Source organism: Sander lucioperca, chromosome 8 (genome assembly GCF_008315115.2).
Source record: "Sander lucioperca isolate FBNREF2018 chromosome 8, SLUC_FBN_1.2, whole genome shotgun sequence".
Classification (NCBI taxonomy): Eukaryota; Metazoa; Chordata; class Actinopteri; order Perciformes; family Percidae; genus Sander; species Sander lucioperca.
This window is the reverse complement of record NC_050180.1, coordinates 37,669,422-37,684,498: the sequence shown is the minus strand read 5'-3', so window position 1 is coordinate 37,684,498 and position 15,077 is coordinate 37,669,422. Positions and strand designations below refer to the sequence as shown.

The window sequence follows — 15,077 nt, the reverse complement described above, 5'->3', positions numbered from 1 at the left end:
CATGGAAAGCATAATGGAGGATAACTCATACACCGAGTCTGAGTCAACTGAGCAACTTGTGCCCAAAAAAACGCAGTGTCCATCGTCTGGAAACATTTTGGCTTCAAAAAAAGATGATTTAGAACAACATGATTAATTATTGTTCATTTATCGTCATTGGGGTAGAATGTGCAATTAATCGTGATTTTGATTTTAGGTCATATCGTGCAGCCCTAACTCAAACCAATTAATCGATTATCAAAATAGTTGGTGATTAATTTAATAGTTGGCAACTAATCATCATCTTTGCAGCTCAACACCAGATGTACATTAATTCCTGCAACATATGGTTTTGACAGTGTGTCAACTGCCCTGTTTGTATTAAAGTTGCAGAGGAGTTGTAAAAGAAAAAGACTTCTGCGTTATCTCCATGTTCACATGCTATTTTGCTTTTTTGTATGTTAACTATGCAACCAATTTTAAAGTTGAAAACATAGTTATTTAAGTTACAGTAGTTCATCTACTTTACCTTCATCTAAACATGATTGTGGTTCCTAACTTTTTTGGCTTATGGCGAAGCAATGTCTGTGTCTGTGAGCTGTGAACAGTTCAATTGAAGGGTGAGGTTTCTGTCTCATAGTGTTTAACGTGAACCATTCTTACATATGCTAAGGTGTAAAACTATTCAGTATTTTTTAAAAGAATAGTCCAAACTCACTTTGGGTAGCAGAAATGTACATGTTCTTATTTCTTATCCATTAATCATCGCTTGCCTCAGATTTACCTTGCAACCCTTTTGCGGGTCCTGATCCCCAGCTCGGAAAGCACTTAGCATTTGCTAGATCAAATACTTCTTTATAGATCCTTAAAAAAAATGTTCTTACCCCTAAAGTCAATTTTTAATATTAAGATGCTTGAAGAGTAAAATTAAGTGATCTAAACACTTTTTCCACAGGTTTTCCCAAGCAGGGGAGGTTTTTAACTGTCCTAAATATTGTGGTGACTGTGTGTCTGGTATTCTGACCATCGGTAAGATTCAGCTGCAAAGAAGTTCTGCAAATGTAAATAAGGGGTTGCAGTAAATACTTATTTTCTAATTTGATGTCTCACTGGGTCCATCCAGTTGTCACTGAGCTGGGCAGTATTAGCCTGATAATCAAATGAAATTGCCATTTTGTTGAAAAAAATATGAGATGATGGAGGCAATTTACAAGTCTAGAACCAGGTAAGAGTGGCACTGCATTCATGTCACTTTTTAAAGTCCCTTTAAACCATATTCAACAGCTACACAATGAGAAAGTCCAAGAATAACATGGATGAGAATGCTGCATATAGGTTACCCAGCTCAATGGAGTTTGTTTGTGGGAGATGTTAATTAACAAGCTCATTATACTGTAGAGAGGATCTGAATCACATGAGGGGTCCTGATATGCATGTTATAGTAGTCTGGACTTGCTTGCATAATCATACCTTACTATTTTCTTTTGACTATAAATCCATACTCAATGATGCTGACATGTGACAGTTAGTTACACAATAAAAAACAGCTAGGTATACAGTAGCTTACCTGGCCATTGCCACTCCAAACACACATCCACCAACAATTGACCAGAAACCAATCCAGCCTGCGTCCACCTGTGTTAGAAAAGAACAGGAGATGGTGGGGTAGAGTGGAAGAAAATAAGAAAAAAGAAGAGAAGGTTATTCAGTGTTCAACATGCAGTCTGTGACTGTGAGGACAAAGCTAGACAGAGAGCAGGCACTAAGTGTCTGAAGTCTGTCAAGGCCGGTCAGTCAGTGCGTATGGTAAATTTCCCTGCAGCAGTGCTATTAGAGCAGCTGTGTGGGTTTGTGTGTATGTGAGATTTTTGTCCTTACTTATTTACACGGATAAAGGCCAACGCATACACTTGGCCTTAGAGTCAAGAGAAAAGACGTTATGGCCAAGAGACTGCAGCAGAATCAATATGAGGTAAAGTGTAGCACATGTGCACACACACATAAAACCAATCAGTGTGTGGCATCAAGGCGAGAATGTCTCCGCGTGCCAATGAAGGTGTTTGGTTCCCATCAATCTCCCCAAGGCAATAACTCACATTCAACCAAATCCAACCAGATGGAGTATGAGACAGCAAGGGAGCAGAATCTTAAGTAGGATCTGATGCTTTTTGCTTAATCATACTCTGCATCGACCTGTCATGAAAGTCTATAATGAAGAAAAGTGGACTATCAAAGTTATTAAACTTAAAATATCTTCTGGCTTAGTAAGTGATGAATGTCAAAATTTCATAATATTTTCTGTGTGGGTGCCAGTCTTCTGTAAGATGCTTGTTTGCATGGCCCGAGGCAGCTTGGTGAGGTGAACTGCCCCCCCCCCCCAAGAATAAACGACATGGATCAAAATATTTGATTCACAAACATTTTAAAACGCCCACAAACCCAGGGCACCTACGACTGCTGCTTATCATCTCTGTAGGCTGTGCAGCACCAGGGTTTCTAAGGCGTATAATGTCACATCAGTTTGTACACCAATTTAGAAAGCTAAACACAAATTGCTTGCCAAGCCATTTCAATTCTGAGATGCAAATAACTGTGTTTTATGTGCGGGTGGTGAGTTAATTAACTGCAGTATTCTTAGTGCCTTGGAACCCTAAAAAGTCCAGGTTTGAAGCTTAATCATGTCTGCTGTATTGCGATTGTGTCAATAAGCTGGAGAGGACTGGTGTTTTCAAGGCTCTTGACACATTAACATGCTTGTTTTCACTAATTCTTTCTTTCAATCTCTTGTTATAAGCCATTTTAAGCCAATAATCAAGAACCTTATCCTTAGCTTTGGTTCTACATGCTATTCCTACACCAGCTCCCTTCATGTAATCCCAGAAAATCCACAAAACAGACTTTAATAGCAAGGAAGTGTTCCATTTGAAGACAGACCATGCATTCTGATTAATGTTAAAAAGTGCTCCAGAAATTCTCAAGTGATTTTATAAGGGAATACAAAACAGCAATCAAACTAAAAGAAGCAGGACACATTGGATAAACCTTGTAGTTCTGTGAATTCTATATGGCAACTCTCTGTTAAGGAAACAATTGAGCACAGTGAGGTACCTGTTTCCTGAGTCTACTCATTATGGTGATACTGAAGCTCTATGCTGGCTGCTTCTGTCTGCAGGTCTGGCACATTTCCAACAGCAGAGCTCCCTCAGCAGACATTCAAACTGCTTTTACTAGATCCTAAACTAGCCCAGTTCCAAATCAGATCCAAACCAAGAATATTACATCTTTGCCTGTGTCTGACCATTTATTCTTTCACCATCCTATTGTCTTTTAATGGCTCTTGTCTGTCAAAATAGTATAACTGCAGAAAGGATGGACAGACTGACTGAATTTGAGAATAATGCACAATCTCAGGCACAAAATTGAAACAAGGATGGCAACGCAACCACTGAGATGTGATTCTGTCAAAAAAACAAACATTATTTATTTTTTGGGCCGAGCAGCAACCACTCTGTCTACAGGGCTGAAGTCAGTGTGGAAAAGGGAGAAGCAGTAATTCTAATGGCTGCTATGCTCCACTAAACTCTTTAACGTCCGGCAGCAACCCTCTCAGCAACTCCAAAGGGGTATATCCACCTGGCAGAGAAGCATAGCCTTGGACTTGTGGGTGCCATTTCTCATATGAATGACTTTATACTCAGCTAGAAGCCACCCCGTGTGTGCTAGACGCCAAAAGAACTAAATCATCGGCAAAAAGCATAAATGCAAATCTGATGTCATTACCTGTACACTCTCCACTCCTCTGCTTTATCGAGAGATTCTTTATAGGAAAATCAAAAACAGAATGGACAAAAGGTACAAACCCTGTGGACTCTAATAATAAGCTGATTGATTTTCTGCCAAGAATATGCATACAGCTCTCACTCATGTAGTTTGGATAAAACCCCTCCAGTATTTGAGCTAGAAAAAGCTGGTACACTGTCCCAAAGCCAAGATAAAATTTCACATTGCTCTGAATCTTAGGTTTGACCACTGAGGCACTGTCCCCAACCTCTGCTTTAAGAGGGAAACTTGGATTCCCTGTTCTAGGGCTGCAACTAACGATTATTTTCTTGATTGATCAAATACTTCTTTCGGTTGGTCTATAAATTGTCAGAAAACGGTGAAAAATGTCGATCAGTGTTTCCCAAAGCCCAAGATGACGTCCTCAAATGTCTTCTTTTGTCCACAACTCAAAGATATTCAGTTAACTGTCATAGAGGAGTAAAGAAACTTGAAAATATTCACATTTAAGAAGCTAGAATCAGAGAATTTGGACTTTTCTTTCTTAAAAAATTACTCAAACTGATTAATCGATTATCAAAATAGTTGGCGGATAATTTCATATTTGACAACTGATCAATTAATTGATTAATCTTTGCGGCTCTACCCTGTTCCAGGGAAGGACAATCCTTTAAAATACTATGTCAACATGAAGTAAAAAAAAGTGTCCCCCAAGGTGCTTGAATCTGTATACTATACCACCCTCGTCTTTCCTCACCTAGTGTCCCCCCCCCCCCAGGTGTTTGCCTTGCACTCAAAATCAAGTTTCTCCAAAATGAGAGCAAAAGCTTGTTTGGGTTCCAGCATTAGGCTTTAACATCTAGCATGGTAGTTGCCACTCATGCTTTCCACCACAGCCAGGCTCCAACCTCAACTCCAGGCTTCAAAGTGTCTCTCCAGAATCCTATAGGTGACGTTACGTATGCTGTGTCAATGTTTAACTCGCAGTATGTTTTGCTGGTTGCTAAAATTACATCTATGTTTATACAGGACTTGCATTTATAAAGCTACAAACATTAAAATGAGTTGGAAATCATGCCCATGTACTTTAAAAAAGCCCAATGTGTAGTCACTCTCAAGTTAATACAATTTCAGTATCAACTAAAACTTTTTGCCTTTCATTTACTAAATAAATCCTTGCAAGTACTGTAAGTAAACACCCCAGGTGGCTTGGTCCTGGGACAGTGACTGTCATCTGCAGGGCATATTTCTTTTGCCATCATGATGTCATTTAGGACATTTTACTACTACCGTAGTTTGAGGACCCTCTGCTGAGGAATGGGCACAAGTTTGTTTTTCCAATCCAATCTTAGAAAGTAGGCAGCAACATTTGTCCCATTCGATGACAACTGCTCTTGCTGCCCTACAGCAGCCATTGTTAACTCTCGATCAGACCACATGACTAGCTGTGAAAACAGATGACAGAAGCGTCTATATTATAGGACAGGAACCCTGAAGAAATAGCTAAAAGAAAAGAAGCTGACATAGATCAGTGTGCAGATAAGAGATGAAACAAGATCTGGGGGATAATTGACTGCATGAAACCAAGGTTAAGCAAAGTTGTCAAATGTATGCACTTTAGAAAACTGAAAACAACATTTGACATCTACAATACAGATGTCATTATTGGATATGGTATAAGTATGAGAGCATGCAGCAACAGACCTGCTGCCATCAGAGGGAGAAGAGACGGACAGGAAAGGGAGAGAAAGAAAGAGACCTCCAAAAAGTAGGCGGAAATGTGCCACTAGGCAGACAGTGGAAATAAACTACGATGGCTGAAAGTTGGCACGTAGGTGGGATGCATTACATCAGATCCCAATGTGCAAAAATGAAGGGAGTGTGACAGGATGCAAGTGGTGCACTTAGGTGAAAAATGAGCATACTTGCATCCTGCCCATTCGGAGCAGGATCTGGTCTGCATAGATAGCACTAACTGGAGGTACACTTTGTACCATAACGGGCTGACACAGGCTACACACACAGAATAGCAATAGCAGCAGTACAACGTAGCAGGTATCAGCAAAAGAAAGGAGTACCAAGGTATACACATCTGTTTGTGAGTACACCTGCATGTAACCACCCATTTGCACCTAAATTAACAAATTATAGGAAAGCATGAGGACATTAATAGAAAGTATGAAATTGCTATTTTGCTATCAATTGTACCTTGGGCCGAGGCTCTTATTGCATACTTTACATCACCAGAGAAACAGTCAGACTCAGTAACTTTTTTTTCATGGATGAGAGAATGATAATAAAAGAGCAAGGGAAAAGAGCAAAGCAGAAAAAATGTGTTCAAATGAAAATGCATGGAAGTGTAGGGATAGAAAGAGAAAAACGGTCTATATATACACAGCACATCTTGTGTTTGTATGAAATGCTCATTTCTCTCCCTTAACATCTTTCTGTGCTGTGTTTGAATCTGACTGAATCAACAAAGCTTACAGCAGATAGGAAACCAGGATGAGTTAAAGCTGGGAGTTGGGTCTGCGGGTTCATAGTGAGATTAAACGAAAAGAAGATGCAGTATTTGCTTTTCCTCTGTTCAACTTGACTTTAAGAACAAACATCTCTATGCAGGAAGAGCAATGACATCTTTCAGAAATCTTCTGCTGCATTAGTACTCCTCCACCTCACCATGTTTAGATGCACATCTAGCCCGTTTCATTTATTTTTTGAGCTCAAAGTTTTGCACCCAAGGGATATACTGTAACATAGCTCACCTCATTGCAACGCACTTTTATTCTTAACAATCTTTTTATCTTCTTAACGAGCATGGATAAAAGAAATATGGAAGAGAGATAAAAAATCTTTTGACAACAAAAAATGAAATCTAAGAACAGTTTGGTATGCGCTCTGCTACCTCTTCACTGAGGTATAAAGATAGATGTATGATGAGAAGTGTCTCACCCTCTGTCTCTGTGTGATCTCCTCTCCAGCAGCACCTGTCTGATGATAACCTTGAAAAGATTCTCCCTTTGTCTTTTGACATACTGCTGTGTCGAGACCTGGAAGATGCAAACTATACAGAGCTTTTTCTCTAACCTGCACCACACACCCAGCTAGGCCTGCACGATTCGGGGGAAAATACTGTATGAATCACGATTTTTTAGCTTAGAATTGATATCACGATTCTCTGCAACGATTTTTTTTCACAAAGTGTAATGTTTATTGCACACATGAACCATGACAAAACAAAACAAATTGGCAGTACCAAACATAGATTTTTTTTTTGGTACCTATAGCACATTGCGCATCACCACAAGCCTGTAAACATAGAGGCTTCAATGAATTAAGAAAATAAAGTACATACTAACCATTTAAGTACAGTAGGCTACCAAAAATAGTGACATATAACACATTGAACTAAATATGGCCCTGATACAGGCTCTATCTGAACTCCTTGAACATGTCTTTACATAATTAAAACATGTCAATGTCAAATGCTTTCAATATTTTTGAATATTTAAAAATTAAATCGTGAACAGGGGTGAATCGAGATTGCGATTTTATAACGATTTATCATGCAGGCCTACTCCCAGCCCAACTCAACGTGTCTTTGTCTTTGGTCTGTCTCACACTGAAGATGGCGCGCATGAATGCAAATGGTAAATTCCAGAAGCTCTGAGTAGGTTCAATGAGTAGAAAACCGAAAGAGAGTTTTCCTCCTTCCTTCTGAGCGAGTTAATAAACTACTGCAGTAAAGTTCAGCTGTCTGGAGGCCTTTCTACACCGAAATGCACTTCTCATGTTAGTACAGAAGCCTTGGGGTTAATTATCCCTCACATCTCCAGTATTTCAGATCTGCTTTAAAATACAATGCATGCCTTCTGTGCATTGACGTTAAAGAGCATTACCTGGACAGGCATCTTTCTAAGGAGACATTACAAGTTTCTGAAAAGTATTTCAAGATGCAACAACGAGACTGAAGAGAAACCTTTCCAGCTATTCATCCCGCCATTCATCTAAGTGGGCTACAGATGTAGAAAGCTTTGCAAAATGCCAATGCTGGCACAGTGGAGGTTTTTTTAAAATGGGAAAATAAACCTGGTAAATGGAATGGCAAGCCTCTATATCTCTTTCATACTCATTGCAACTTATCCACCTAAACAGGGATCAAGATGAAAACTAGAGAATATGTTCTCACCCCTAGTCTCTAGGATTTGTAGGCAAGCGTGTGTGTATGTGTGTGTGTGTGTGTGTGTGTGTGTTTGCTGCCTACCTGGCTGACTTTGGCTGGTGTAAGTACCATGTCGAGGACTCCTGCCCAGCCAGCAATCACTCCTGTGGGGACTGCATAGGCCAGTGCAATCATCAGGAACCGCAGGTTACTAAAGGGGGCAATTTGGAGAGTCAAGATTGCACATTGAACCTTTATTAAAAACGTTAAAAGCTAATTGTTTGTGTACTGATTCTCCTCAAACTGTGAATATGGGTGACTTATTTGACCAGGTGTGTCGATGCATAATGTGTCCTGATGTCCTAAATAATATGCTGGACATAAAGTTCTGTGAAAAGACAGCGGGTTGTTGTTTTGTTTCCCTCTGGTTTATTTATTAACTATACTGAACCGTATGTTCTTTTAAAAATGTTGCTGTTCTCTAGGTTAAAGGGTTCTTTACTGCTCAAATAGCCCAATCCATTTTCATGGGGACCAATATATAATTCACAGCACATCAATGATTATTTAACAAGTTTCTTCAATTTAACATGCAGTATTTTGCTCAAATTGAAAACTAAATAGGCAGATCTCCAAATGAATTTAATGAGGAATCTACTACATTCTCTTTTCCCTCTTTCAATCATTCCAACATAATATTTTCACCTCTGCTGTTAAAGTCTCTCATTATAACAAAGGGGGAAATATTCTGATATTTATAGATGTGTGTCGAAGACTCCTCACCTGCATAGGTGATATTTGGTGGTTGATTCTAATCCAGAGGACACCCTCCATGAGTCATAAAAGGATTTCATAATTACAACCCAAAAACAAAAATGTCCTCCGGGTACAACCTATATCCTAACAGCACTGGCCTAAGATGAAACAGTGAAAGCGGCATAAGGGAATGTCTCCCTTCCCTTTGGTTTACTGGTGTGTGGAGGCCTGCCATCGGCTCCAGGTCTCTTTACTAGCCCACAGTATACTGTCACTTTACACATGCACGCATGGACTCTTCAGAAGAGGTAATTATCTTCTCTCGAGTTTCTGCGCGCGAAAGTCGCCGGACAACACAATCTTCTGAACATAGCCATACTGAGGAGTTGTGTGGAGCAACTCATTTGGCAATGGCTTGAATGTAACGGACGTTCATTAATATCAAAAAGTTACGTGCTAAAGCTTTGAAACGAGAGAATGTTTGGCATGATAAATTATTGATTATAAAACTGTTGCACACTACTTTTCTGTCCATTGATCAGTTGATAAATCAGCTTATCTCTTCAACTCTAGCAAAGATGTATTGTCAACTGATAGCTGCTTATCAATAGGGTTGGGTACCGAAACCCGGTTCCACTATCCTACCGGCTCCTACGCAACCGGTAGGAATCGGACCGGATTAAAACGCAAATTTCGGTTCCTCATTTCGGTTCCACTTAATGTGTCGACTGAAATATTTTCCCTCTGTCACTCCGAAACGGACATAAAAATATGACACTTTCTCTGTAGTCTACCGTTAGCTAGCTACCGTAAATGTAGGCTACTTTTAAAATGCCATATTTTCCCCTCTGGGCTCACCAAAACGGACGTAAAAGCATATTAACCATTCACTGCACGTGATCGCTAGTAAACATATTACATCTCTGATGTCATTTTTCAGTTTTTCAAGTACCGGTTCGGCATCGGAATCGTAAAAATCCAAACGATACCCAACCCTACTTATCAAGTTATCAACTGAAATCAAACTGTACAAACAAGCGATAGAAACAAGCACCACCGGCAAGCTGTGATGAGTGGCTTTAGGCTACAAATATTTTGCTGCAGGGTCTGATACGAGTTGTCTGCTAATATCTTATCAGCTCACAGTGTACTGTGATCATCAGGGAAAAAAGGAAGATACCGCCATATGCTTAGTTATGTATGCATATGCAGTCTAAACACACAGAGCTCAACTTTTTAGGGTATATGGCACCCCTCCAATCACATGCAACCCAATTCCAATCACTTGGAACACCCACACTAATCACCTTCGACCCAATGAGGTGGCATGCTGATTTAAATCATTGCCACCTCCTCAACCCCAACAATATGATGAGAATCATCAAATCAGCGTCTGACAAATGAGGCAAGGCTGGCAGAGCAGGCAGCAGATTCATAGATTGTTTTCTTTTCCTGCTCTCCTCTTTTCTGTTGATGGACACTGTTTAACGCCAGCATTTATTCTCCCTCCGCCTTGTTCATTATAATGCAGGCAGCATCCTGAGCGGTATCATGAGGGGACATCTGGAGAACACCTTGGACCTCCTGCATCCCTACTATGGCTTCAAACAGCACACACAGACAAATACGGTTCAGGTAGTCTTTCAGTTGCAAACTATGGGGGGAACTTGTCCCAAGACACAACCTGTACAGCAAAATCTCTGTTGCTGTAAACATGCACACCCTTTTCCCTTTCCTGACACTGGGGCCCTTCAGACAATTAATCTCTTTTATTCACAGAATGCTTTGGTTCCACAGAAAAACAAACACAACCTGTCTCCCTGCTGCAGGCCTGTCTTGTCCTAAGCAGTATGAAGCTACTTGGCCTTGAGGAGAGTATGGAGGGACAGTCATAAAAAAGCCCTGTGATTTCTGTGCTTTCCTCCCAGCACCTTTTCATTAACCTTGCCCTTGCCATAACAGCAGGAAATCAATATCCATGCACCTTTTGCCTCGTCCGGGAGCTTATTTAGATAACTAAATGTGAGCAAGCAGACACTAGATACTCCGTAAGAGAGGGGACTTTTTCTTTCCTTTCCTACTGGTGATGAAATATTTCCAAAGTCTCAAAGCTGGCGGCATCATCAGCTAAGTGCCATTTGTCCTTGGCAGACACGGCTAGAGATCAATGCATCAAGGTGACAACTTTCAAAGCTAAAGTGAGTATGGCTCACTTTAGACTGGGGTGGGAGGGATCATCAATACTCAGGCTTTGGGCTGTTTAGTATTCCCTAACACTGTGATCAGAATACAATGATAACTTTACACCTTGTGCAGCGACATTCAAGGCTTCCAATTAGACTGCTGCTGTGGAAGCAGATTTGAACAGCTGGAAGCACTCATCAAGCTGAAAATCATTAACCAATGCTCAGACCCTGACAGGCTAAATGGATGAACAGATCCATCAATGGATATGTATCAGGCAAACTTACTGACTAGTGGGCTACCACATGCAGGTTAGCATTTTGTCAGCTTCTACATACAAACCGATCCAATCTGCAGGTTCGGTATCAGGGCCGATACTGACTTATTAAACAGATCAGGTATAACAAATATCTGATTCCTTAGCTGCTAGATGTTCCACTTTTCTCACTGGCTAACCAGTAACTTTGATGTTATGCAATGTGCAGGAATCATACAGTGGATTTATGAGGGCATTTTAATATAAAAATATTAATTTGTGGCTCTTTATGGTTGCATTCCTTTTTCGTAAAGTGTTTACATTATTTTGTCTACCATCTGTATGAGTACACATGAAGACAAAGACTCAAAAGTCAATTTTCCTGTCCAGTCCCTGCAGGAGAATTCTAAGGCTTGATGCTGCTGGACCGAGATACAACACGTTGGCCAAACAGGTCACTGGAAGGCTGCCTATCACAAGTGGAACAGAAACCCTCTCGGCTTGATGGCCTAGTTAAGTTGGCCAGTCTGTGTGTGCCTGTGTGTGTGTGTGTGTGTGTGTGTGTGTGTGTGTGTGTGTGTGTGTGTGTGTGTGTGTGTGTGTGTGTGTGTGTGTGTGTCTCTCTGTAACTATGCATTAGGTTGATATCAGCTTGGTCCCTGTCATCTATCTGAGGGAGCTCTTACAGGGAGCTGAGCCTCTCTGTGCTGGTCAGCATGGCACAGTAGTGAAGCTATTTTGTACAGCAAGGGACTGAGTTTAGCCAACAAAGCTAGGCCAACTCCCTGGCTACCATCGCCCAGCTTTTCCTCTCCCTTCTCCAACCCTTTAATCCCTGGCCACTGCCATAGGCATCATTCCTCCACAAGCTAGGCAAAAGGCACTTCACTCGCTCCTCAGGCAATATGCTGTTTCCTCATGGCCTGGAGGATAAATATTGCCTTGGTGGAAAGTGAGGCAGGGTGTAGTGATGGGGGTGTTACAGTGTGATTGAATCATCTTAACTCTTCCCTTATGCCTTTCCCTGGGAGGAAAAAAAACAAAAAAGGTGATGAAACATCAATAAGTGCATTCAACTATTGAGATTCAGGACCTTGTCATAATAGACCATCTCTCTCTCTAACCGCATGCATCAGTGGTGTCTTTGGAATACATTGACCACTGACCCTGATGGTACAGATGCAGAGGATGATATAGTTTTCAAAAGCAACCAGTTTATTATATCTTAGTAATGAATCTAGAGGGAAGGCTGGGGTTTCTTTGATAACAACCCAAGCAGATGGTGAGTGGCAGACACCTTCATTAAGATTCCAAATCCTTCTCCAGAGCAAGATTCTGTCACTTTAACTTTCCAAGAAGCGCGCAACGCATCAGCAAATAAGAAACTAAACTAGACCTAATAGATTTGTAGACACAGCAGTTAGAGAGCATTGAAGATGCTGCAGAAATATGCTCTTGACCGCTTTCTTGAAGTTGTAAAACATAACAGCACCTGAAACTAATTTCAAATGCAGTACTGAAGTTTTACTTGCTTTACACGTCTTAACCCAAGTTGAATCAAGTCAAGACACATCAAGTAAGGCATACTCAATAATGTACTGAAACAAGGGGTGTGGTATTGTTTGTGTGTGTGTGTGTGTGTGTGTGTGTGTGTGTGTTTTACCTAAGAAGTCTGCAGATGCTGCTCCTGTAACTGAGTCTCTGGCTTGCAGCGGCCACACTGGGAGGCATCGGTGGGCGTGACGGGAAATACAGTAGGACGGCCGCAAAAAGCACAGCAATTGCAGCCAACTCTGCTCGAGCACAGCGACACAGATAAAAGAAACATACGGTACATGTTAATTCATAGATGAGGAAGTCAGATTATTTTGACATTTTAAAAAAGGTCACTGTGACATCTTAAAAGTTCTCTGAAATCATACTTGGAATGAACATAATGGCCGACTAGACAAGGCTATAGACTCTTGGAGAAGCAACACATTATACGGTTTGGTTATTTTAGCTCCATTGCTCTTTCTTGACATCAAATATGGATCAAGCAGCAGCTGCACATTTCTCCTTGACAGAGTTGCATTCCCACTCACATTGATCTTTAGTTTGGATTTTGACCTCCAAAACTTTTGGTTCACAAAAGGTGTCTGCTTTGTCCTTTAAAAATTAATAACAATACTACCTTAGGTTAAACAAAAGCTGCAGCCTCAATCTATTACAGCACGCTCATTTCTCTTTTCAGCGTGCTTTTAATTTTCTGAATCAGTTAAGCATAACAGTCCCAGCAATCTATTTTTTAGAGGGGCGGTTATGAACATTATAATTGTTTTTTTTTTGGTGTTTCTGCAAAATTCTTGGATCCCCTCGCCTGATTGTATTTGTGTCCCTTGACGGGGCTGACATGATGTCAAAATGATGTGCTATCGATCCTCCACGCCCTCAGAGGTTTTTCGCTTGCTGTTAGTACCTGCATACATAACCAGCTGGATTCTGTCCCGGATGGAGCTGTCAGAAACTGCTGCTACCATCGTGGTTGCTGCCTGGGTGTCGTTGGGGGCTGGCACAACCAGAGGTCCTATTACAAACGAAGCAGCGCTTCCCAGGTAGGAGAAGAGTGAGGCCACTGCAGTTGCGGTGGCTCTCTGGTCAGGGGCGAACCATGTGGTGGAGAGGAAGGGGCCGGCGCTCATTATGGTTGGGCCAGCTAAACCATTCAGAAACTGACCTACGTGTATCAACCTATGACAGAAACAGCAGGAGAAAATAGCTTCAATTCTTCACTAATAACATCACACAAAGACAAAAGAGAATCACGCACGACACTGTGATAAAGTGGTGTGTTAGACATCTGTGCTGCACTTTGTTCTGAACAGCAAATATCAAGAATTATAATCTTGTGATGAGCATGAGGTTCACAATCTTTTAAAGAAATCATTTTACCACAGCATAGTGACTAACTCATGTAAAAGAATAACAATAAGGCTAATATATGCTAACGGTGAGACCAGGCACTAAAGTTGTGTAAGTTTATCTGGCTAACAGCTAGCCAGATGTGACAAATCCAGTTTTATCAGCTCAGCTGCTTTCAGTTACTGTAATGAAGTTTAGTGTGTTAAAGGTTGAGTCTGAATTGTGTTCGCCCACAATTACCTTGAAAAGCTACAGTAAATTCATGAAAATGTGATCCTTTATATTTAACTTTACATAGCCACTAACCATATGTGAGATTTCCACTGCCAGCTGTTTCAGGGACATTGCACAAAAAGCAAATTTTGTAAATGTATTGTATTTAAATTGCACTTTTCTAGTCTTAAAAATAAGGTGTAATCGTCTCTGGGGAATTAAGAACCTGAACCTGCCCCTGAGAGTCACTGTCTCACTTGTGCATCTTTAGACTGAGCTGCGCGAGACAGATGTACTCGGAGATGTCTCCTGATGCCATCAGACCCCTCAACACCCTCAGCCCCCTTCAAAACTGTCTAAAAGAAAATTAAAAAGTGAAATGTCTTAACATAAATAGCCATACATGAACTTCACCTAAATATAAACAGTCTAATGCTGGCAATCTATATGGATATTTCAGGAACTATGTGATCAGAGAATAGGTAAACAAGATTACAAATTTGAACAGAAAACCGATGCCATCTTTTGGTTTGTGACCGTTTTCAACACCATGTGCTAAGGACGTGTTTAGTTTGGTATTGAGGTTCAATACCGAGCCCTACATTTAAAAAAGCAAACTCTTCTGACTTCCAGCAGGCATATACCAGTTTGTTTGTTTGTCTCTACTGTGTGCTTACACTTCTCTGCCCTCTAGCTCTCTTTAACATTGCTGTTGCTTCTAGGGTTCACTGATAAATGGCAGAATACAAAGTGCAGTGGTCAGTGACAGACTGATTGGAGAATATTTTGTTCACCCCTATATCTCCTTGCCACATCTCAGCCTACACACCAGCACCTTCTAAAATA

At 40.8% G+C, this 15,077-nt stretch overlaps 1 protein-coding gene across 1 annotated transcript in view; it reads right to left on the bottom strand.

Annotated features, from left to right (window-relative positions):
- Nucleotides 1–15,077, bottom strand: part of slc49a4 (solute carrier family 49 member 4) — a 52,769-nt gene that overhangs the window by 20,098 nt on the left and 17,594 nt on the right. The window contains exons 3-6 of the mRNA XM_031276924.2: nt 13,576–13,847; nt 12,781–12,910; nt 8,024–8,132; nt 1,547–1,614 (exon numbers count right to left, since the gene is read on the bottom strand). Of these exons, the coding sequence (XP_031132784.1) occupies nt 1,547–1,614; nt 8,024–8,132; nt 12,781–12,910; nt 13,576–13,847 (579 nt within the window). The remainder of the gene's footprint in view (nt 1–1,546; nt 1,615–8,023; nt 8,133–12,780; nt 12,911–13,575; nt 13,848–15,077) is intronic.